The sequence below is a fragment of the Protopterus annectens genome, chromosome 1.part1 (genome assembly GCF_019279795.1).
Source record: "Protopterus annectens isolate FY-2018-M chromosome 1.part1, PAN1.0, whole genome shotgun sequence".
Taxonomy (NCBI): Eukaryota; Metazoa; Chordata; order Ceratodontiformes; family Protopteridae; genus Protopterus; species Protopterus annectens.
This window is the reverse complement of record NC_056726.1, coordinates 966,299,223-966,324,981: the sequence shown is the minus strand read 5'-3', so window position 1 is coordinate 966,324,981 and position 25,759 is coordinate 966,299,223. Positions and strand designations below refer to the sequence as shown.

Here is a 25,759-nt window from a genome sequence, read left to right as displayed (position 1 = left end):
AATTACTTCAATATACTTTGCCAGCCCTAAAAAGTAAATGAAATAGAGTTTTTCCACAGTAACATATTCTAAAACCATTTTAACACCTTTTAAAACTGTGACAAATAAAAGTACTTTGCCATTTAAAGGTATAGTAAAGTCGTTTGACAGTCAACAAAAAACACATATTCCCAGCTTATAAAATTACTTACTTTCCTAAACAGGAAAGTAAACAATAAATACAAAATGTGGAATGTTTTTCCCCCAAAGGGAATTTCGGCCCAGCAATCAACCGCAAATGCAGGCCATCAGTCCTCAAAAGCCTGCAGAAGTGCTCTCTTCAGCATTAGAAAGGCTCTGGAGGGTTTTGAGACCAAACCTATGTTTCAGCCGGCTCAGCTTGAGCTGCCTGTTTTGCTGCATGGAAGGTGCCATGACGCTTTAGAAGTTAGCTGGCTGTTATATCCTATGTAGGATGTGTGTTCCTATTACGTTATCGAACTTCAACAAGTTTGAACCCTATATGGTCGAAACCATATAGTTGAACTTGCTGAAGTTAGAATACAGAAAAAAATAAAAGATGCAACAGTAAACTAACTGTTGCAAGCAGGGGGGCAAGCCCCCCTGCACCCACCATGTGGGGGGCTATGCCCCCACACCCACCACTATTTAAATATACCAACTCCGAGACCGCACTATAGTGCAGAAAGGGAATATTTCCCTTTACTGCAGTGTAATGCGATCTCAGAGTTGGTATATTTAAAGAGCGGAGTGGTGTGGAGGGCGCAACCCCACACGTGGAAGGTGAAGGGGGGCTTGCCCCCCAGCTTGCAACAGTTAGTTTACTGTTGCACCTTTTATTTTTTCTGCCATGTTCAAAGTTTTGAAACTTCGAACAGACAAGTTCGATAGTCGTGTTTGAAGTTTCAAAACTTCGATCACGTAATAGGAACCCATAGGATGTAACCCATATAGCTTAGGGTACTGCAGCAGTGATCAACATGATGAACATCAAGATATACCAATGCCAACATAAAGCTATAAAGATGGCTGTGGTTTTGAGAAATTTCTCCTTCTGAAGGTATTTTGTCATCAAAAGAATTGAGAGAAAGCAAGTGGTACTCATGGGCTGTACCACCCAGGGTGGCCCTTTGTGACAGAATGAGGGAAAAAATTTAAAAGAAGTCCCTGCACTTGGTGTTGGTCAGAAATGTAAACAAATCATAGCAAGGTTTCTCACATTTTCACTACTGACTGTATTAAATCACATTCCTTGTAAATACAGCACCACTTGTTAAAGCCTGTTTTGAACATTTTTCCAGTAAGCAATAAAACTAAATGTATGAACCAATAATGACAAAACTGTCCAATTCAGAACATTTCAACCATAAAAGGCCACTCAAACTTTTATCATTATAATCCAATATCAATCAATATGCACAAACTTTGCAAAAGTAAAAGTCATCTGCATAATTCTAATGAAGACGTTGCCACTAGCAAACAATTTTATATTTCAATCTTTCATCTACAAATTTAGTGCCTGCTGCCCTTGAAAATAAATTGCCTGTGTTACATTAAAAAAAGTAAGCTGGTAACATTGCAGTAGGAAATGGATGGCATAACAGGTTCATAGTTACTAAGCAGCTCATCTACAAAGCTGTGCAATTCTATAGCACAACAATGATGGAATCTGCTAAACAAAATCAGTTGCACATTGTAAACAGACTTAGCACAAGCAACAGTCAACATCTCTTCCCTTAAAGCTCACAAATTCTTGAAAAATGCATATGAAACTCAGTCTGTTAGCAGCTTGGTGGCTGGAACAGAGGATTCAAGCTTGTTTCCTGCAACCAAGGTACAGGGTTTGAACCTGAGCAAATTAACCACGTGCAATCCCCAACACCAACAGACACACCATTCCTGTTGTCTGCAGCACACCTGCGGAAGTAGCTTGAAGAACCGAAAATCTTTTTTGTACTTAAATTCTAAGCTTGTGGAAAGGAAAAGGTCTGTGTGACGACACACACACTCATGTAACAGGTGTGTGCAACCAGATGTAAAGGGTGTTCTTAAAGCAGAATATCCTTAAAAAATAAAACACATTTTTATTTTTATTATTTTTTTTTTAATAAAAGTAAATGTAACGGTTCCCCCAACCAGTGGGCCCTATGCGACCACCTTGGTCACCTAGTGCTGGATCTGGGTATGAATAAGAGTACTTAGAATTAACACTTGTCTCCTTGTTGCTCTTCACAACGACACTTCTATAGGGGAATTCAAGAGGGTCTGACCGAAACAAACAGTATGGGACATGTAGAAATGGATACAACAGACAGCTGTACAGTTCCAACAGACTCCAGAAGAAGGACAGCCATCTTTCTCTAGTTAAGATGTATGCTTCTACATGTACTCTAACTGCTAACGGACTTCACACTGCTAAAAATGGATATTCTGATCTTAAAAGAATCACAGAAATGTTATCCATCGTACATGAATCTTCCTCAAGTGCAAATGTTCATTATCATCATCCATTTACTATGATCTGATTTAGTTTACCCATACATGCATTCTACGCCCTACAATCACCCTGGTAAATACTCCCCCTACATGTCCTACCAGCAAGAAGATATGAAGTCAGCATAATGGAACACTTGCATGCAAACGCACAAAGCATAAACTAAATATCTAGGGAACAGGAAGAGGGAGTTCGAAATGATCACTCGCCATCACACACATTAAGACCTGAGCAATACCGAAACAGCCAGGACCAGTGAAATGAGTTTTATGATTACAAGTAATTAGCAGCAGCCCTTGTAAATTGTAGGCTGAATTATGAACAAGCAAAAAGAAGGTGCAGGCACCCCACGGTGACACCACTGCTTTCAGTCACCAGCATCAGGAGTACGACCTATCAAAAATGCTGTCATTGCCACTGAAGGCACAAACAACCATCACAGCTGTTTGTATAATGGTTACACAGGTCAGCTCGCGTTCCTCATTACAGGTGGACTGAATAGATTCAAGGCACATTAGGGGAAAAACTGATGGTTGGCAATGATAAGAGATAAAAAGGATATATAAAAAAAAAATCATAATTTTGTCTTTCTTACAATGGTGTCACCGATCAAAGACACCAAGATTTCTTCCTTAATACAGGCATGATACACATGTGCACCTGCCCCCATGCGTGATGCTGCTGCTTATCTGCAAAGCTTTAAAGATTACCAATTCATAGGTAAGTATTAGGGTAGTTGTCATTGTGAGACATTTTAGGCCTAGCTAATTTCCCTCAAGGGTAAGACTCAAACCCTGTAATTTGTGTTTTTATGGTAAATACCTTAACGTTTATGCCAACCTCCAAACCCCTTGACTTATAAATCACTCATATGTATTTAAAAATAACAAAATAGCTTGAGGGACCAAATACCCCTCTGCTTTTTTTTCTTCAGAATGTTGAAAGCTAGCTTTGAAATCAGAACAGCAAGTATTACTAAAGAATGCTTATTACTCCTGGAGACACAAGTAATCCATCTTAGTCTGCACTGTTCCTACACGGTAAGATGTGAAAAAAGCAGCACTGAAGTAACACAAAAGAATGATCTGCTGGAAAAATTATGACGACTCAGAAGATCAGTATGTGATCAAAATTATGGCAACAGAAAATAATCTGTGATGCCCATTTAGCAGTCGCCCTATTACATTACCCAAAGCAATGTAGCTCGATCAATACAGAAATTATACAGAGCAGGAAAGGAAATTGTCCAAATGCAATTGTTTGGAAGTTTTGGCAAACAAGCATGTGAAAAGTACAGTTGTGTAAAATTTTCCCATAATGGTAGATGTCCTTGTCTTCACCACTGCAGTATTCCTTACTAATGAGATTCCCTGCCGTGAAACCCTCGGTCTGGCCAGTTTACCATTGCTTTAAGGTACACTGAACGTCACCGGTGTACTCCTTGCATAAGGTAGGGCATAAAGGTGACGTTCAGGCATACCATCCTCCGAACAGATTGCCCCAGTAGAAACAGCAGGCCAATGAAAACAAAGGAGAATCTGCATAGACGGAAGGAAAAGGACCAGGGGAAGGAGTGAGGGAGTGAATACTGCAGCAGTGAAGGCAAGGACATCTACTGTTGTGGTAAGATTTTACACAACTATACTATATCCTTACATTTACTGCTGCAGTATTCCTTACTAACGGGAGAGTGCAAAAGCTCACGAAGAAACCTGGGAGGAAGTAACAGCAGAGCCCTCTAAGAAGCCATGAAGAATGGCAGCAGCAAAACCAAACCAGCTCTAGCTCTGGAGATACCATCCAACTGGTAATGTTTGGTAAAGGCATGCACAGATGTCCAGGTAGCAGCTTCTAGAATAGAATTAGCATCTAAGTCTTTGAAAAAAAGCACCAGAAGAAGCCACAGCTCTAGTGGAATAAGCCATTATAGAACAAACCATGAAAATTGTAACAAAAAGAAATAGCCTTGGAAATCCAAGTGGAAATAGTTTGCTTGGAAACGGCCAAACCTAAAGACCTAGGATGAAAGGAAACAAATAACTGGTCAGACTTTCTGACAGCTTTAGTTTTATTCAAATACAATCTGAGCTGTCTATGCACATCTAAGGTATGTAGCAGCCTCACCTGTCAGACTGTGGAGAAGGAAAAAAAGTTGGCAAATTAATAGACTGATTAAGTGACAACTCATTAACCACCTTGGGCATAAAAGAAGGATTAGTACGCAAAGACACTCTGTCCTCATGAAATATCAAAAAGGTGGACAAGCCATAAGGGCTTGCAACTCAGACACCCGTCTGGCAGAAGTAAAAGCCAACAAAAGAACTGTCTTCTAAGAAGAATGTTGCAAGGAAGCTGAAGCAGCAGGCTCAAAAGGAGCCCGAGCCAATTTTTCCAGAACAAAGTTAAGATCCCAGGGAGGAGAAACAGGCTTCTTGGGAAGTCTAATATTAACGATGCCTTTAAGAATGTGCTTAGCCACAAATCTACAAGCTAACAGAGGAGAAGCCAGACAAGCAGAAAGAGCTGATAATTGGGCCTTAATAGAAGAATAGGCCAAACCAGCATTAAGCAACTCACACAACTAAGAAATAATCAAAGGAACATCCACAGAAAGTGGGTCCAGGTCACAAGAAAGACACCAAATAGAAAACCTCTTTCATTTAGATAAGTACAATTTCCTAGTAGTAGGTTTCCTGGCCTCCTGGAGAACCTGCAGCATGTCCTCAGAAAAAAAGGTGTCTATGAGGAATCAAAACCCTATCACCCACAGTGTCAGTTGAAGCGTGGACAGATGGGGATGGATGAAAAACCCCTCATCTTATGAGAGGAGATCCACCTTGTGAAGTAACTTGTGACGATTGCCCCGGGGAGATGAAGAAGTAGAGGGAACCAGTGCTGCCAGGGCCAAAAGGGAGTCACCAACAAGATTTTGGGAGCATCCTGTTAAATGTTGAACAGGACTGTCAGAATGAGAGGAAGGGGAGGGAATGCATAAAGAAACATCCCTTCCAAGGAAAGGGGAGGGCATCCACCTTCCACACCAGGGGACGTGGGACTCTGCCCGTGAAGCATCCATTCGTGGGATTAAGTGAAGGACCTGCTCAGACTGTCTGCCACAATGTTCCGATCTGAAGGAATGTAAACTGTCTGAAGAGTCACACGATATTGGATAACCAGATCCCATACCAGAAGTGCCAGCCAGCAAAGATGGTAGGATCTCGTACCCCCATGTTTGTTGATATACCACGATTGTGGTATTGTCTGTGAAACCTTGACAGGCACTGCAGAGAAGACAGGATGAGAGACCCTGCAGAGAAGACAGGATGAAAGGCCTGAAGAGCCAGCATAACAGCCCTCATCTCTTTGATGTTGATATGCTCCTTCTGCTGACGAGGCAACGAAACTCCCTGAACCCTCAGGGAGCCAAACATTACTCCCCATCCCACATCTGAAGCATCTGTGAACAGATACCGAGAGGGACGCGGATGTTGAAAAGGGAGCCCTGGATTCAGAGACAACTGCTGAATCCACCACAGACGTTTGACCTTAAGACACGGGAGAAGAGGAACAGGAAAGTCTACAGGATGCACATGCTGAAGCCACACCGACTTCAGACACAGCTGGAACTTCTTCATGTGGAATCTGGCCAGAGGAAGCATTGGAATGGTGGAACCATGAACCCCAGAGCTCTCAGAAACTCCCTGGGGGAAGAAGAGTTTGAAAGAAAGAAAAGAGTTAATGCCTTTAGAGGAGGCAGGGATGCCAGCAATGGCACCGTTTCAAACCTGCAACCCAGAAAGACATGATCCTGAGAAGATGTCAGGGAAGACTCACTGAAGTTTATTGTGAATACCAGGCTCTTTAGAAGAGACATGGTAAAATGAAGACTTTGCAAAAGGATCTCTGGAGAAACCTGAATCAGCAGGTCGTCTAAATAAGGAAAGATTTGTATCCCTTGAAGCCTGCAAAAAGCAATCACAGGAGTGAGGCATTTGGTGAACACCCTTGGGGCAGTAGAAAGACCAAAGGGCAAAGCACAAACCTGAAAATGCCAGGAAGCAAGAAAGAAATGCAAAAATCTCCTGAAAAGAGGATGGATTGGAATATGGAGATAAGCATCTTTGAGGTCCAGAGACACCAGAAAGGCCTGAGGGAGCAAGAAAGGAAAAAGAGACTGAAGAGACAACATCCAAAAGGAAGGCACCTTTAGAAAGTGTTCACTTGGGAGAAGTCTGGAATAATTCTCCAAGTACCTTCTTTTCTGGGCACTAGAAACATTCCTGAATAAAACCCTTTCCTCCTTTGGGACAAAGGCACTTCTTGAATAGTACCCTGACACAAGAAGTCCTGAAGAACCTCTGGGGAAAAAAAGGAAGCTCTTCTCAAGGAAGCTGAGAAATGTCCATAAAAGGAGGGCAGGAAATCAAGACCATGAAGTATCCCAGATGACTGACAAAACCCAAGAATTCTGGGTGATCCAGATCCAAACAGGAAGAGAAAGAGAAAGGCGAAGAGACAAAGGAATGTGACTGGGAATGGATGGATAGTCAGACAGTACCTGGTTTGTCAGGAAAGGAAGGCTTAAGAATCTCTGAAGTCTGAGTGGCCTTAGCAGGAGGAGTCTGTTTACTACCCTTTTTTGCCTTTAGAAGGAGGGCAAGACCATCTACAAACAAGGGCTGGCTTAGAAGGGTAGTTCAGTTGAAATTTAGGCACAGGAGAAAAAGACATGCTTAAGCTCCTGTAAAGCCTTCTCCTTGTTGTGAAGAGACTTAAATAAACCAGCAGCCGCTTCACCAAACAAAACAATATTATCCGAAGGAGCATTCAGCAACTTAGCCTTGATATCTTCTCAGAACTGAGCCAGAAGCAGCAGCCCTTGAAGAGGCATCTGCAGGACCATAACTACATTTGATACAATGACAAACTACCTGAGAGGAAGTCCCAAGCAAGGAAAGAGCAGAATATTTACCCTTAGAGTCTGAAAGATCAGAAAGAACTTGAAAGGCCTGAGAAAGAAGAGACAAGGCATACCTAGAGATATAGGTCTGATAATTAATAATCCTAAAAGCTAGGATAAATAAGTATAAACGTTCTTACCCAGCCTATCCATGGTCCTACTGTCCTTGTCAGAAGGCAGTAGCTTGGACAAAGGAAGCAATTGAGATGGCTTATCAAAGGCTACAGACACCACATACGGGTCAGCAGCAGAACATTTAAATGAAAAGGAACAATCCCTCACGCACCCTGTAAAACCACACTTCCTGGGAGCAGGGTCAGAGAATCCAGCTCTTTAGAGACAGGGGAAAAAACATCCAATAAAAGCAGGCAAGACAGGAGAAATGGCTGCAGTTTTAGGAGATTCCATTTGCAGTAACTCATAGTAACTCTTATGGATATCCGAAACATGGGCACAATCTCATTTAAAGTCCATCGTCCTAGAGATCGTGTCACCAAAGAAAATTTCCTCAGAGGGATCATCAAGAGTATGAGAATCCTCTTCCTGAGACACACAGTCTAAAGCAGAAGGAATCTGGGCAGAATAACAAAGGAGTCATCATCAGAAGCCACCTCAGAAGAATGGAAATCTCTGGGCATTTTATGGGAAGAGGCAGACCAAGGAGGAACAGGAACTGAAACCCCTGGAGGAGGCCTCAACGACAGTAAAGCATTAAATACCCCCAAGTAAAGGCCTGCCACTCACCATGTGAATCCTTAGAAGCAGAAGAAACATGGTTAGTTTTCTGTTTCTTCTTCAAAGGGATAGCCATCCTGGAAACCTAAGAAGGCCCAGACTCGGGATGGCATTCCACGACTGCAGTAGGAACCTCTTCCCTAAAGTGAAACTGCGGAACCCCCACTAGACCCCTCAGAAACAGTCAAGCGTGGTTCCTTCTGAATGCCCAAAATGGACACCTGCAAAGCCTCATTGGACATTCGGACTGCCAGATCCTCACCAGCCTCCAACCCATTCGCAGTAGAAGAATCTGACAAAACAACCGGGTGAAGCTCCGGATGCATAAAGGAGAAACTCCCAGCAGAGGCTGGACAGTGGAAGATTCCCGTCTTACCTTATGCACCTTCTTATTCCCAGATGGCTGACCCTCGGGGCAGGAAGTTCCATCCATAGTACCCTCAGCAGGAAGTTCCATCCATAGTACCCTCAGCAAGAAGCTTAAGTCGCTGGCTCTCAAGGTACAAGGAAAAGGAAGAAAGCCTACTATAAAGAGTTTTGGGGACAAATGCCTGTCCAACTGAACAAGACGTATGGTCGTGAGCAGCACCAAGGCAAAAAAGACACTTATCGTGGTTGCCTTTATGGGGAATCAGTCTCCCACACTGCATTTACCCTTGTTGGATGACATTAACCCTAAACAGCACTAAGCAAATAAAAAAAGTAACCAAAAACCCATCTGGGTACTTATCTGCAATTGTGAGAACTCCACCAAAAAGGAGTAAGCACAGAAAAGCCAATAAACAGAAAAACGGATGTATGCAACAGACCGGCAGTTAAAACAGCGTTTGGACTGGTGGCAAAGAAGTTATGAGGATGCTACGCCTGAACATCACCTTTATGCCCTACCTTACACAAGGAGTGCGGAGGTGACGTTCATTGTACCTTAAAGCAATGGTAAACTGGTTGGACGGAGGGCTTCACGGCAGGGAATCCCATTAGTAAGGAATACTGTAGTGGTGAATGTAAGGAAATCAATAAAGACAACTTCAGAAGTGAGGAAACAAATACTATACAGAGCATATGTGAAATCCAAAATATAGCAAGACTTGTTTCTTTAGATTAAACAATTTCTATTATGCAATGAAGGAAAACTTTTTCATTTTATTTATTTTGCCTTTGTTTACTGAGAAAGTCTGACTGAGTTTTGCTAAACCCCTCTGCGACAGAGGCCCGAGGATCAAAGCTCCCCAGATTTTTTTACAAAAATTATCAAGATTACATATGACAGTGTACAAACAGTATACAGGTATTTACACAGTACATGATTTTTAAAGTGTCCACAAATTTGCATAGTACATGAATATTTAAGCAGTGTTTACAGATTTACAAAGCATATCACAGTAATTGTGTGTATTTAGCATCCCATATCTTATTTACAAAGTATCCGCGGTGGTGGTGCTGTGGTAGCATTGTCGCCTCACAGTAAGACGCTGTCCGGTTCGATTCTCAGCTAGAGCGTCTTCTGCGTGGAGACATGCATGAATGGGCGTACCTTCGCTGATGGTTGTGCGTCAGGCCTGGCAAGCCGGTACGTAAAAATCGACTGCCAATCATTAGTGGACCGGAGTTCCGCTGTGGCGTCCCCTAACCGGGAAAAGCCAAAAGAAGACCATCTTATTTACAAAGTGACCTTATGAGTCTAAGTCAGTTGTAGTGCAAATTCTTTTCCATTTGGTGGTATAGCAGGGTCAGCAAAAATAGCATTCGAACCATTTATCTTTGTTAAAAAACGATGACAGTCTTCTAGAGGAGTCATTGTGGTGGTTAGTATTTCCAGCCCCAGTCTTCAGACACAGAACAAGATAGGAGGTGTGATTGTTTTGTTTTGTTTGATATTTCCAAGAGAGATCCAGTGAAAAGGGGTGAGACAGAGAGAGAACAGAAACAACATAGTGGAGGAATGGAAAGGAAATAGGTAGCTTTGTAATGGAACTCTCTGTATTAATTAAACAATGAGACTATGACTGTAGCATCCTGGCAAGTAAATTAGTGGGTTGGAGATTAGCATGGAAGTGATACATATTAGAATGGACAGTAACAGGAGTGTAGGCACAGGTGGGGGTGAGAAGTAGTGGATGAGAAAAAGGTAGCAGTAGGAGTGAAGACAGAAAGAGTAAGCAGGAAGAGTGTATGGTAATAGAGGTAAGAAGAGAGGTGGTACTAGTAGAGTTGTGGGGATGGGAGCAATGAGTGAAGTTTAAGAGCTACACGAGGGAAAGTGGCAGTGAAAGAGCATGAGGTGTGGAGAGCATCTGGGAGTGGGTTAAATAATTTGCAGGCTATGGCAAAGAACTAGACAAGTGGGGAGACAAATCTATAATAAAAAAAAAAAAGATGAAAGACTACAATAAGCGGAAGATAAAAAATGACACTATATTTTGCTGAGAAAGTAATAACACTCTAAAATTCAGCATTTCACATAACTGTTCCTATCAAATTCTTCATAACATGTAATATGAAATTACTGTGTAATCTAATTGACTTTTATACACTTCTGGCTTGGGACCTAACTAGAAAAGAATCAGCTGCCAACTCATAAATAAAATTCTGAAGCAAATGTTAAGTAACAAACCTTCAGAGTTACCTCCTTACTATATACAATGCCAAATTATATTGTTTTGATACAAAAGTATAGTGTTTTTACATTTTATTTAATTGATAAATACAACCACCTGATTATTTTTTCCTCACAGCTGAAAATCCTGCCATAACATCATGAACAATTGATCTACAATGCCTCACTACCTAAATAACTGTGCAGGCTACTTACTGTATTTAATGTTAAATGCATCAGTGGTATTTTCTTACTTCCTAGAAAGACAAGCTATTGACTGTTTTTTGCAGGTGGAACACTCCTAATTGAAAACTAACATGCAATGCTACAGTAGTAAAACAACAGTGTAGGCAAGAAACTGCTCCTCTAAAGAAGTTGTTTTTGCTTAGCAATTTACCCATGTTTTGCAGACGTATTATAAATCACTGCCCACTGTCTACCATAATGTAATTTAGTGGCTAAACAGTGAAAGAAAACATCACTTCATACTCATCATTGCTTATTTTTATTTATTTTACAAAATGACTTTCAACTTTTGCATAAGAAGCTGAATGGGAAGCTAAACTAATTGTAAAAATACAAAAATGCTTCCAAAATTGACCACTACAATTTTAAGATTATCTGTTACACTAGTAAAATTCATGCTGTACACTAATTTTAGAGACAGTTAATCATTTTTATATGTCCTATGGCTTTTCCAGAATGTGTTAAGTTCTGAGCACAAAAGTTAAAAGTTTTCCTTTTCAGAATCGGATCACAGACTGCAAAAAAATAAACGTGTGTGTGTGTGTGTGTGTGTGTGTGTGTGTGTGTGTGTGTGTGTGTGTGTGTGTGTAACATATTCAACTGTACTTCATTATGAAGAGCATGCTTAATGTTGAATCATAAAAAGACCATATTCTGCTTTCTTCCACACTTAAGGGGTCCATCACATATTCACTTCTAATACTTATTTTAAGGTTGCTATTATCTAAAAAAAAATAAATAAATATGAAGCATATTAACTCATCAAAATAACTTTATTTATAAATATAATTTAGCACATTTTATCTATACTGTTAGCTTTCTACTTGAAGCTGTAAGTGATCCACCTATAGCAATCAGAGAGACCTCAGAGACTTCTAACAAAAATGGTCAAGGGCCTCCAGCATGTGCCTTACACAGACCGACTAAAATCCCTGTCACTATACTCTGTATTGTATAGACATCTTAAGAGAGACTTACGCCTGGCCTACAGAGCAACCCAAGACTCAAACCTAATGAATTTACTGCATAGCCGTAAATCAAATGGGTTTAGGGTTACCCATTCCAAGGACTTAAATATGGCCCGAGACCTAAACAGGACATGCTGGAGGGACAGATTTATCTCCCAGTGACTGCTACATTTTTGGAATAGACTACTAATCCATGAGAAACAGAGCACCTCTATGACACTGTTCTACAGGAACCTGAATGATTGGATGGAGCACCGTAAATTCATACCTGGGATAGCACCCAAAACCCTCCTGAACATAGGCAGTCATCACTAAATCCAGCCTTGGGTATTAACTACTACCTCTATGGTATTACACTGGGTTGAAACTGTGATGGAGGGAAGCCTTCTAGCTTATCAATGGGAGTGGTAAGCACTAAACAGCCTATCTACCACAAGAGTGGTTTCTGGCCCAGAAATTGCAGTTTATTGGCTGTTTGGGCAGTTTTTCCATCTCTTTCAACTTTCTGGTTTAAAAGCCCGCATTTGCACTTGTTTCCCACCTTTCCTGTAACTACTCTAGTCCAGATACAGATATGCTGTATCCAAGACTATTTGTAAGCTTCTGAGCCCTCCAAGCCTTTCTGTGCTGGAGGGAAGCATTCTAGCTGATCAGCGGGAGTGGTAAGCACTAGGTAGCCTATCTACCACAACATCTAGGTACCGATTCTTAGTTTTAGCACTTGAATTTGCTTATTTGTGCTCAGCAGTTATTCAGAACTTGTAAGCAATAAATAAGCTACAAATTACTACAGCACTCAAACTTTCTCTTTATCTAGATGAAAACAGTTTTTGTACTTACTTTCCTCACTTGCTTAGAGAAAAACAGCTCTTATGCTCACTTTCCTCACTTATCTAGAGGAAAGTAGTTTTTTATTCAGGCATGTCCAAGGGTCAGCTCCCACTGTTCTCTCCTGTCTATCTGATGAATCTGGACATCTTGGTGCAATGTAGCAATTGCCTCATGTACACAGACAACCCTCTCCTCCTACAACCCAACACCATAACCTGTGAGAAATGCACTTATCTAGCCAAACTGGAGGTAAAGCTCTCTCCAACAAAGACTGAACTTGACAGTCAAGAGGAGAAGGTAAACACTTGCACCACACCACACTCATCACATAGTCCCACTAAACCTACACCACCAAAATCCACACAAAGAAACTCAAAAACACTCGCAAAGGCTCTCAATAAGAATCTGCTCAAGCAACAGAGCCCTCCAAAGCAGAAATGCAAGAAACCTCCACCCCTCAACACAACCAAATGACACATAGCCCACAGACTCAGTGTGCCAACCAACACACTAGTCATAGGTGACTCTATAGTCAACTGATGTCCCACTCACCAGGCTAAACAAGGATAAGGTTACTGTCAGCTGCCTGTCGAATGCCAGGATCCGCAACATAACCCACGCACTCAGGGCACTCCACAACAAGTACAAATATGACTGTCATTGTCCATGTTGGTGTGAACATGAGACGTACCTCCCTGGACTACATGAAGAGAGACATGGAAGAGCTCTCAGAGCTTGTAGCTCAGGCAGGTATAATCCTAGCCCTGAGTAGCATCCTGCCATTGCCCAGAATAATACCGCAGTAAGAGGACAAAATGACTGACTTCAACAATTGGCTAAGCTTCTGGTGTCATTCTAAGGGGTTCCAGTATCTGTCTGCCTGGGACAACATGGTCGACAGCCCATGATGCTTTGCCAGAGATGTCCTGCACCTTTCACCCCTGGGATTCCGGATACTGGCTAAGGGTCTTGCCGCCCCTATAGTGCCTTTTTTAGGCAAGATTCCAAATGACAAATTCACCACCGTAACAGGAACAGGCAAGCAAATCTGAGGGTAATGCTACTCAATGCTAGAAGTCTAAATCTCAAAATGTAATCACTCGAGGTACTCCTTAAAATGAAGAACATCGATATCTGTGCAGTGACTGGATCAAGGCTCTAGACAGCACCCCTGCATTACCAGGCTATAACTCATACCACACATTTCAGCCATCTAACCTGGACCAGAACACCAAAGTTGGAGGTGTGTCCATATTCATTAAGGATATCCACACCTCCAGGCTACTTGCACAACATAATGCAGCCGAGGTTATCCAAGTGCAACTAACTCTGGCAAAACTGCAATCCAAATTGTAGCTTGCTACAGATCCCTACCATGCCCCAGGATTCCCACTCATCTTTTCTTGATATACTGGAAAATATTAGGGTTCAGCCAAACACCCTAATAATGGGTGATTTCAACTACCCCACCATTAACTGAAAAAACTACCCATGTACCAACTCCTTCGCTCAACGCTTTCTGAAATTCATAAATTTCAATGCCCTGGATCAACATATCCACACCCCCACCAGGGGCAACAATATCCTAGACCTAGTCATTACCAACATGACTGACTGGTGTTCCACACCTGAAGTCAACTCCTCATTGGTCAGATCCGAACATAAGCTAATCACCCTAGATATCCGCATCCCGCCCCCACCCACCATTAACGGAACCATGGTAAAAAATTTCTCCAAAGCCAACTTCATGCTTCTTAAAACAGAAGTGACGAACTTCATGACACTCATGCAGATGGACAATACAGTTACAACTGCTGAATCCTACACAAATGCACTCTATAAACACACAAGTGCATGGATTGTGCTATACCAAACAGAACCAAGACACTATCCCCCCAAAAAAGGAAGCCAATCTGGTGGTCCCCTGCCATAAACAAACTCTACAACAGAAGGAAGAAACTGTTGCAAAACTGAGTGAATTCCCATTAGTGGAGGAGCTCCCTGGTCAGCCTCAGTAAGAAGCTGAAATCCCTTATAAGATCCTCCAAAACTAGCTACAAAAACAAAATCACCACTGATTCTAAGGGCAGCCACAAAGCATTATATAGCTATGTCAAAAATCTCAATGGCAATGCCCAGATCTGCTCTGAGTTACAGCACAACGGCACGAAAATTACAGAACCAAGTGATATCGCCAACATCCTGGCAGATAGGTTCAGTGCTAACTTTACCCCCCTCTCACCCCCTAAGGGGCCCACATCTATACAGGAAGAATGCAGAGTCCCTGTAATCATATCTATGCAGGTAAAAGCTGCACTCTCTAAAACCAAAAACACAGCACCCATGGGACCGGACAACATCCCAGGCTGCATTTTACACGAACTGGCTCCCCCACCCAATCACCATATTCAATCATAGTCTCACATCATGCTTTTTGCCCACTGAATGGCACACAGCAACAGTTATTCCGCTCCACAAGGGGGGAGCCACCACTGATCCTGGGAACTATCGCTCTATTAGCCTGACGAGCCTGGTATGCAAGGCTATGGAACATATCATCATAGAACTCAAAGATATCGGTAACCTCCAAAGTCTGGACCCCACCCAGTTCGGGTTTGTGAAAGGCAGATCATGCCTTCTGAACCTGATCAACTTCTTTGAGGCAGTCACCAAAGCTGTAGACGAGGGTAAGGTGGTTCACACAGCCTATCTTGACCTCGCCAAGACTCGACACCATCCTCCATTCTGGAATTATAGCTAAATTCACTAAACTAGGTATAAATCCCTACATCACAAGATGGGTTGCCAACTGGCTCACCGACAGAACCCACACTGTAAAAGTTGCAGACTCTAAATCTGACTTCTAACCAGTGACAAGTGGAGTACCAAAGGGTTCAGTCCTGAGAACTCTCCTGTTTGGTATCTACTTCTCTGAAGTACAGGCTAACACAGCAGGCCTCTGGCTAACGAAGTTCACAGATGACTGCAAACTAGGAGCCATAGTTGAGTCCCCAAATGATGTGGACATCCTACAGAAGGGCCTCATTGAGAAAGATGCCTGGTGTCAGAGGCTTGGCCTCAAGCTCAGTGCCAGAAAGTGCATTGTCATTACCTTTGGTAAAAACTCTGTACCCATGAACTACCACATAAATGGCAGTCTACTTAACACTGAATGTGTGATAAGAGACCTTGGAACCCAGGTGGACAGTAGTCTCTCCTTTGATAATCACATCGCCATAGTAGTCAGGAAATCCCTCTATGTGGCACACCTCATCACAAAAGGGTTCTCATCCAGAAAAGAAAAGAAAAAAAAAAAGAGGTTATTGTTCCCCTCTACTCAGCACTCATTAGACCCTTTATAGAGTACAACGCCCCTTTTGGAATGTACCTCACAAGACATCTGCAGCAGCTGGAAAGGCCACAGAAGTACCTCACAAAGAGGATTACTGGCCTCAAACAGATGCCCTACACTGACCATCTCAAAAAACTCCAGCTTTACTCTGTAGCATATCGCCTACTCCGAGGAGATCTCTGCCTAACATATAAAGCTATGTTAAACCCAAAGCTGTTGGACATGCTACACCTAAAGAAATCCCAATCCCTCTGAGCTACACGCTCTAGGGACCTAAACCTTGTCACCACAATAAACAGGACATGCTGGAGACAGAATCCTGTCCCAGTGACTTCCTATACTATGAAACAAGCTACCCATCTATGTCAAGCAAAGTTCCTCATTAGCACTCACTTCTGTGGCTCTGCTCGACAGGGGCACAGGAAATTAACTTTCTTGGGTGGCGTAAGCCAGGGAACCTTGTTGGCTAGGCTTTCTTAGGCCCTTGGGCCGATAGCCTAGTACCTACTTATGAACCTATGAAATGGCTAGGCTTAAAATGACCTGACTCCTGGTCGATAACCTAGTACTCTCCTATGATTTTGACTATTTGTTCTACATTATGGGAGGAGAGAGAAAGTTGAGAGCTATATGCATACCTCTCAACCTCTCTGTGCAAGAATTCTAGACAAAGTCAAAATTAATGGGGAGGGGGCAAGGCCCCAAAAATCAGGGTTAGACTTTAAAAACTGCTCTTATAAAAACTTAGAAAGGTACTACAGTAAGAGTTTTGCATTAACATGCATTTTCTGTGGGATATGAAGTCTTAAACTGAAATGCCTGTCATTATTTAATGCTTTCACTCCTCAATGATTTAACAAGAAAAACACAAATTTTATGAAGGAAGACACCAAAAATATAAAAGTCAAACATCTGGATAATCTGTGAAATTGTGGACAACTGAGACGTATGGCCACGAGAGCTCTGATGCCCCACCACTGGACCAGTAATCAAGGAGCCTCAATTCTCACCAGTGGCAACAGTGGGGGATGTACACACTGGGAGGATGACAAGTACACACACAGCAAAGTGCAATTTCCCTTAAGAGCACACAGAGACCACAGTCAGTCTGGAGATGACTTTTCTCTTTATCCAGATCCCCTATAAGACTCCCCACTGGCACAACTACAGAGCTCAGCTGAGGCCAAACCAAGACCTCCAGCACCCTCTCTGTCCAACCAGTACTTTGTGTCCCTGCCCAAGTAGCTGACACAAACACACACACTGAGATTTGATTTACACACACACACACACACACACACACACACACACACACACACACACACACACCTGGAAAGGCTGTCACAGGTTTACTAGCTATGCCCCCTTCTACCCAGACTATAAGGTAATTATTACTGCCACCAGGCAATTCTTTATCAGCTACTTTAAGGCTCTTAACAAAGGGTGTCCAATCTTACTGTGTAATGTTCCTACTAATACAAATGGTAGTCTGACCAAGAGCAAGGCTATTAGGAGTGGCCCACACAGTGTCACCAAAAAAATATGAAGTACTCTCAGAACATAAATATGTCTCAGCAAAGATCAACCACAATGAAATATTAAATATATTTAATAAATAAAAGATTAAGACAATACTAAATATGTATTCACAGTGACATCAGAGTTCAGAATCACAGGAAACATTTAAAACAACATTGCAGGACAGTCTCACAGGAAACATTTAAAACAACATTGCAGGACAGTCTCAAACAAATAAAGCATCTAAGCTATACTTCACTATATTCCTGTCTGAATCTAAGGAAAAATTACTGCGCCCTAGTTAACTTTCTTCCAGAGCAAAGCAAGACAGGTGTGCTCAATGGGTTTTCCAGCTGATGTTAAGTCAAAGACAAATACAAAATGCCCAGTCACTCTCTCAGAGATTTCTTAAATTAATATTTCAAATATTACTGCTGGGGTAGCTGGCAGCATGATATTTCTTGTCATCAGTTCCCAGGCTTACAACCATTGATTTTAGCATCCATCTGCGAAAACACATAGACCTTAGATGTTTTAGCAAATGGTGGAAGTTGTAAAACAATTTACATTCCTCCATATGTAAAGACAATACAAAAAACTTATAGTTCTAGACATTATATCTCCTGTTGCACTGAAACTGAAAGAAAACATCTCTTTTTATTATGTGGTTATAAAGTACTTTAAATTTTCAGCTATTCGTCTAAAGTTAACTTCCTGTGTTTCAGTGCCCATTGTTAAAATACATATGCATCTAAACAGTTACAATAGCATATATACATTTTTGCTCAGTATTTTACACAATATCTCTTCAGCACACGTCTGTACAATATGACATGCAGTTCTAACAGAGTTGTAACACAAGCAATTGCATCATGCTGATATTCACAAATGACACACAACTAAAATTCCAGATAGCTGGGCTGGCAGTATCTCCTTCTGTCACCACTTCTATATAAATCATATTAATATTCAAATGACATAATTATTTACAAAAATATATGATATATACAGATGTACATATATGCACACACAAAAATTGCGCACATATATATATATATATATATATATATATATATATATATATATATATGGTAGTCGTTAACACTTAATTGTTTATTTCAACAATGTTAGCTGCATGTCCTAGTTGCTGAATGGTCACTTTGTCAAATATCCAGTCAGTTGAACCTCAGTACTGCCAAAAAAGGTAAGTATATGTGTGAGTGCTTGAAATACAGGATTAGGGCTGGGGTCAGGTAAGAGGATAGTCATAGGGCTGTGTTTGTTGATTACAGTTGGGGTTAAGTTAGGGCATAGTTTTAATGATTGTATAAGTGTGCAAGTTCTGGGTTAAAATGTCTTGGTAGGTGGTACTATTATGGAAAGGGTTCTTCTTAAGGTAATGTACATGGTTGGGGTTGCAGAAAATTTAGGGTCAGGGTTAGAAGACATGAATAAAGTTGTGCAAGGGGCCCTGCCTACCTTACTCATGCGTACTACCCCTAACCCTGCACATTACTTAAGTGAAAACCTTTTCCCTAGCAGTACCACTATTCAGATGAAGCTCACCTAGTGGTACTGTTACTTTTTTATGCTTAGATGCACTGATCAGTAAATGAGACCATTTGTTGTTCTTTTTCAGTGTATGCTTGGCTAAGTGAGTGTTTGATGAATGCTGGTGTTAACCTGCAGAGATCAAATACACTAGGGTTGAGGATTCTGCAGATCGACATTTCCACACATATATATGTGCCTGTTTTTATATCTGTAGATATGCAAGATGTGCAGATAAGTATGAGGTGCTTCCTGTGGACCAGCGGTCTAAGGTTTAGCCTGTACTGCTTAACCATACGACTCTTAACAACTCTCTTAATCAGACAGCACTCCCAGGATGAGTCCGAAAAAAAGTCCGTGTAAATCAGAGCTCTACTCCAGTTTGAGCTAAGCTAATTCCCTTCAATAAAACAAAACAAACAAACAATATATATATATATATATATATATATATATATATTTATATTTGTATATACATATATAGGGGATATACACACGTGTGTAATTCATCTTCAAACTTAAATCACCACAGTAAGCCGACAACATGTGAAGAAAACAAACAAAAAAGTTACACATAAAGTAATTGTTAAACAAGAAGAGTGTGTATTAATAAAAATTTCCTAAAGAAAAAATACGTCACTAACTCGAATACCTTGTGTAATTGAATAACAGTATTACTCGCGGTTTTGTTACAAATTCTATTACAAGCAAACCAACATTTTGAGATAAAAATAATCAGGAACTACTCAGAACCATGACTATAAATACCAACAAACACATCCACAGATTAAGCAAAATATGATGAACTTTAAATGGAATCAACACTAAACCTGGCACACAGTGAACACAATAAACAGTTATGATTGTATCACTGCGCAGCATATCATGAAAACTGGCTTTAATTTTTCCTATATATGCTATGACAACATAAGACACAATATACACAGACCACTTACTTGGGGCAATGATTTTCCATGGCTCAGATTATAAATCTTTACGTCATTAACACTAGAAACCTGCATATTTTAAAACTTAAAGCTACAGAATCAATATGCCAAAGTAACTTAACTTTGGCAACACAAACTTGGAAGTAAAAAAAAAAAAAAAAACACTTTGTCGCACAAGGTATACGCATCCCAGGTCAAGGGTCACCGAGAAGGAAAATTGACGTCAATCTGAGGGGATCTGATGTTCTGAATGATGGTCTTTGTTTTATCACTGGGATTGTTAGTTTTAGTAAATATTATATTACGCAAAGGCGTATTCTGTATGTATAAAATGAATTACGTAGAGAAATGTTTTGTTTTCCTGTAGTTATTTCATAATCTTTACGAAATATGAGATGTGTAGTGTATGGACACTGTGAGCAAGCGATCTGCTTCGGCGTTCAGAATGATTATTACCATATCTCTCAACAACTTCCCAGATTTTCGTCTCATATTTTTTGTCTTTTTACAAAATTGTGGTTTTCTGGCAAATCATTGAGAAGTTTTTGCGTATCGAAGTCGAAAATAATAACAGACATTTCAGAGTTCATATTCATCAGGTTCATAGGTGTATGCTCGGCTAATGGCCCTGGAGCCTTTACAAGCCTACTCTTTAGGATTACCCAGGCATCGTGCTGCCTGACATTAGTTCCCAGTACCTCTATCGAGTAGAGCCACTGGAGTGATCCCCGAGGTGAATTTTCTATTTCCCATCCACGCATCAAGTTTTCTCTTGAGGTCCAGTGAGGTGCTCTGTTTGACATCTGTGGGAAGTCTATTCCATAGCATAGGCAGTCTCTGGGTTGTAAACCTCTCCCTCCAGCATGTTCTGTTGATTTTGTAACAGAAAAAACTGTCAGATACAACCACGAATATAAACCCAAAAAACTTCTTTATTTGTAAACAGAAACGGATAAGCGCTTTGCTGCTCAACGCATGCCAATCACACCCTCTGGCTTAATTAACAAATTTACGCAAATAAAGAAGTTTTATGGTTTATTCTCGTGGTGTATCCTGACAGTTTTTTCTGTTACAAATGTTCTGTTGATTGTGGTAATGAGGTTGAGGTCTCTGGAGCGGGTGGTGTGGAGGGATTGGGATTTCTTTAGATGTAGCATTTCTAACAGAGCTAGGTCAGACATAGCTTTGTAAGTCGGAGATCGCCTCTAAGTAGGTGATATGAGACGGAATAGTATTTTCTTTAGGCTTTTCCCGGTTAGGGGTCGCCACAGCGGAACTCCGGTCCACTAATGATTGGCAGTGAATTTTTTTTACGGTGCCAAGTTGCCAGCCCAACCTTCAAAGAAGGCACACCCATTCACGGACGCACCTACCTGCATGTCTTTAAGCATCACTCGACCATGGGGAGGGCATGCAGACTCCATACAGAAGGCGCTCCAGTCAAGAATTGAATGGGAGAACCTCTTGCTGTGAGGCCACAACGTTAACCGCTGCACCGCCGCGGCCCGATATGAGATAGAATAGTTAGAGTTTTTTGAGTCTGTCCATACAGGACAAGTGTTTAAGGCCTAAGATCATCTTTGTGGGGTAATTTTACAGCCTCTCCAGTTGTTGCATGTGTCTAGTGAGGTACATACCAAATGGGGCATTGTACTCAATGATTGACCTAATGAGGGAAGAGTAGAGGGAGACAATGACCTCTTTCTTCCTGGATGCATATCCCTTAGTAATGAGATGTACCATATAGGACTTTCTGACCACAGTGGCAATGTGGTGGTCAAAAGAGGGATTTGTTCCCAGATCTCTTATAACGCCTTCTGTGTTCAGTGGACTACCATTGATGTGGTAATTTATGGGAACTGAGTTTTTCCCAAAGGGGATGACGATACATTTTTTGGCATTGAGCTTAAGGCATGGTTCTGACACCAGTCGCTGGTCTAAGTGAGGCCTTTTTGCAGGATGTCAACATCACTTGGGGAGTTAGTAATAGCTCCCTATTTGCAATCGCCTGAAAACTTTGTCAGCCAGAGTCTCTTTGTGTTGGTCTGGACTTTGGAGAAGTAGATACCAAACAGAAGAAGACCCAGAATCGAACCCTGTGGGACTCCACTCGTAACTGGTCGGCGGTCTGACTTGCAGTCAGCTACTTTCACACTGTGGGTTCTATCTTTGAGCCACCTAGTGATATAGGGGTTGATATCTAGCTTAGTGAGTTTTTCTATGATTCCTGAGTGGGGCATGGTATCAGAGGCCTTGTCCAGATCAAGGTAGGCTCTATGAACCACCTTGCCTTCATCCACAGCTCTGGTGACTGACTCAAAGAAGTCGACCAGGTTGAGCAGACATGATCTACCCTTCACAAAACCAAACTGTATGGGATCCAGAGTTTGGAGATTCCCTATATCCTTGTTTATTAGGTCCATGATGATGTGTTCCATACCTTTGCATATCAGACTTGTCAGGCTAATGAGGCAATAGTTCCCAGGGTCTGTAGTTGCTCCTCCTTTGTGGAGAGGGATGACTGTAGCAGTGTGCCATTCAGTAGGGACAAAGCCTGAGGTGAGGCTGTAATTGAACTGGGCACACAGGTGTGGTGCCAGTTCACTCTAGTTCATGTAGAATACAACCAGGGATATTGTCAGGTCTCATAGAAGCTGTATTCTTGTCCTTGGACAGTGCTGTTTTAACCTGTGCAGCAGTAATACTGGGTGCCTTGCAATCTACTGGTATTGTGATTGGTCCTTGGGGGGGGGGGGTAAAGTTGGCACTGAATCTGTCGGCCAGTATTTTGGCAATATCTGTTGGCTTGGTATAGGAGGTACCATTGTGCAGTTGCTCAGAGCAAATCTGAGTATTGCCATGGAGATACTTTACATAACTATAGAAGGCCTTGTGGTTATCTTTACTGTCTGCTGCAATTTTGTTTTCATAGCTAGCTTTAGAGGATTTGATGAGGGATCTCAACTTTTTGTTGAGGCTGATAAGGGAGTTTTTCCAGTCCTGGGATTTCACCTTATTCCACATCAGTTTCTTCCTTCTGTTGTAGAGTTTGTTTATGGCAGGGGACCACCAGATTGGCTTCCTTTTTTTGGACTAGAGTGTCTTGGTTCTGTTGGGTATGGTGAGATCCATGCATTTGTGTACGTGTTTGTACAGTGCTTTGGTGTATGATTTGGCAGTCATGCAACTATTCTCCATTTGCATGGGTGCCGTGAAGTTAGCCACCTCTGTTTTTAGGAGTTTGCGGGATGGCAGGGATGTGGATTTCCAAGGTGATTAGTTTGTGGTTGGGTCTAACCAGAGAGGAGTTGACTATTGGTGTAGAGCAGTGGTCGCCCATGTTAGTAATGACCTGGTCAAGGATGTTGCTACCTCTAGTGGGGGTAAGAACGAGCTGGTCCAGGACATTGGAATTAATGAATTCCAGGAAAGGTTGGGCAAGTGTATTGGTACGTGAGTAGTTTTACCAGTTAATGGAGGAGTAGTTGAAGTCACTCAGTATGAGTGTGTTAGGTTGGACCCTAATATTCTCCAGGGTGCTTAGGAATGTGGAGTATGAGTCTTGGGATATGGTTGGAGACCTATAGCAGACTATGACCTGAATTGCTGTCTTACCCATTGTTAGCTGCACCTGAAGTATCTCTGATGCGTTATGGTGGGCTACCAGTCTGGAAGATTTTTAAATACTGTTCTTACAACTTTCTAAGTTTGCAAGAACAGTATTTAAAAATCATCTCTATTTTTCCTCATTTGTTCCCACATATATATCCCTTTGTCCGGATTTCTTAGGTTGAAAGCTAATACATTACCGATCTGAAACTCCCGACTGTGTTTGAAAGAGTTTACCAGAAATTGGGGTGGCCCTGTTGCAGCAGTAGCGTACCCCAGTCCAAAGGTGCTACCCAGTTTTGCTTTACAGTTGTAATGTCCTCATTTAACTTGTGTGAACTTATGAGAGGGAATACTAGTCAAGCAATGTTTATTGTAAAAACAAAGTTTATTGTTGTGATGGTTTTTTTATAGTGTGATTTTTTTACAAGTTTTTCCTCCTATGTTTTAAGAAAACAAATGTATACGTGTATTAAAATAGTACTGCTGTCTCAACTTTATAAGTGATTGCATTCTAAATAGCTAGAAACACTGTCAGGACCATTTGAGTCACTTTTCAACTATAACCTTAAAATAGGCACCACATGAATTAAGCACTGCAACGGTTCTCTGTTTCCAAACAAGGGTGGACTATCAACCAACCCTGGAAACCTAGGACCCATTAGTCTGACTAGACTAATATGCAAAACCATGGAATGAATTCTCATGGAAATAAGCAACAAAGCTATTGGCAACATACAGACACTGTACCCATCCCAGTTTGGTTTTGTCAAAGGATGGTCACGCCCACTTAACCTGGTAGACTTCTTTGAGAGAGTCATCAAGGTAATGGCTTAGGAAGAAAGATGTGCATACCACCTAGTCCTGGCTAAGGTGTTCAGTACAATGCCCACTTGAGTATTGTTGACAAAGTCACCAAACTAGATATACATTTCTAATTTACTTACTGGATTGCCAGGTGGCCAACAGACAGGACCCAAGAAATCAGGATTGGTGAGACCACTTCCATCAAGAGACCAGTCATCAGGGCTCAGTGCTGGACCTGATTCTGTTTGGCATCTACTTCTTGAAGGGCAAGGCTAATGTCAACGGTCTGTGGCTCACCAAGTTTGCAGACGACTACAGATTGGGAGCTATTGTAGACTCTGCATGACACCAACATGCTGCAAGATGGTCTTGCTTAGATAGATGACTGGTGCCAAAGCCACTGATTAAAAGCCAACACCAGAAAGTGCATTATAGTGCCCTTTGGGAAAAAGTCCGACCAGGTTAATTACTTCCCTACAACACTCCTAAGAGTTGACCCAGTAGTTAGGGATATGGGAAAACATGTAGACAGTAATTTGGCCTTTGACCAACACTTAACCAAGGTAGTAAGAAAATCATTCTGTTGTCCAATTTGTAAGTAAGGGTATGGCATCCAAGTCCAAGGAAGTTATAGCACCACTTTACTCAGCTTTTATCTGACCCATCTTTGAATACATTGCTTCCTTTTGCATGTACCTTGCCAGGCATATGCAACAGTTGGGATGCCCGCAGAGTTTCCTCACCAAGAGAATCCAGGATATTAACACATTGTCCTATACAAATCGCCTTAAATCCTAATCTTTATACTTAGTCTCGTATAGGTTAGTGAGAGGTAGTCTAATTCCTGGCATATAAGGCATACTCAGATCCAGCCCTGGCAGACCTTTTGCACATCTGCAAAATGAATAGCTCCAGAAACACTAGAGCCTAGGATTTAAACATAAATAGAACATATGGGCAAGATAGATGTGTATCTCAAAGGATCCCCATGCTCTGGAATAGGCTCCCCATCCATGTGAAGCAAAGTCCATCCCTAACCTTGTCCAAAGATAACCTTGACCATTGAATGTGAAATTGAAAATTCACTCCCAGTCTGGCCGTAATGTCTCTGATAGAGGCAGACAGTAAATATTCCCTAACTAGTA

At 41.5% G+C, this 25,759-nt stretch overlaps 1 protein-coding gene across 1 annotated transcript in view; it reads right to left on the bottom strand.

Annotated features, from left to right (window-relative positions):
• Positions 1–20,365, bottom strand: part of NOL10 (nucleolar protein 10) — a 1,716,803-nt gene extending 1,696,438 nt beyond the window's left edge. Inside the window, exon 1 of the mRNA XM_044079305.1 lies at positions 20,208–20,365. Within this exon, the coding sequence (XP_043935240.1) occupies positions 20,208–20,273 (66 nt within the window). The 5' untranslated portion in view covers positions 20,274–20,365. The remainder of the gene's footprint in view (positions 1–20,207) is intronic.
• Positions 20,366–25,759: the final 5,394 nt, after the last annotated feature.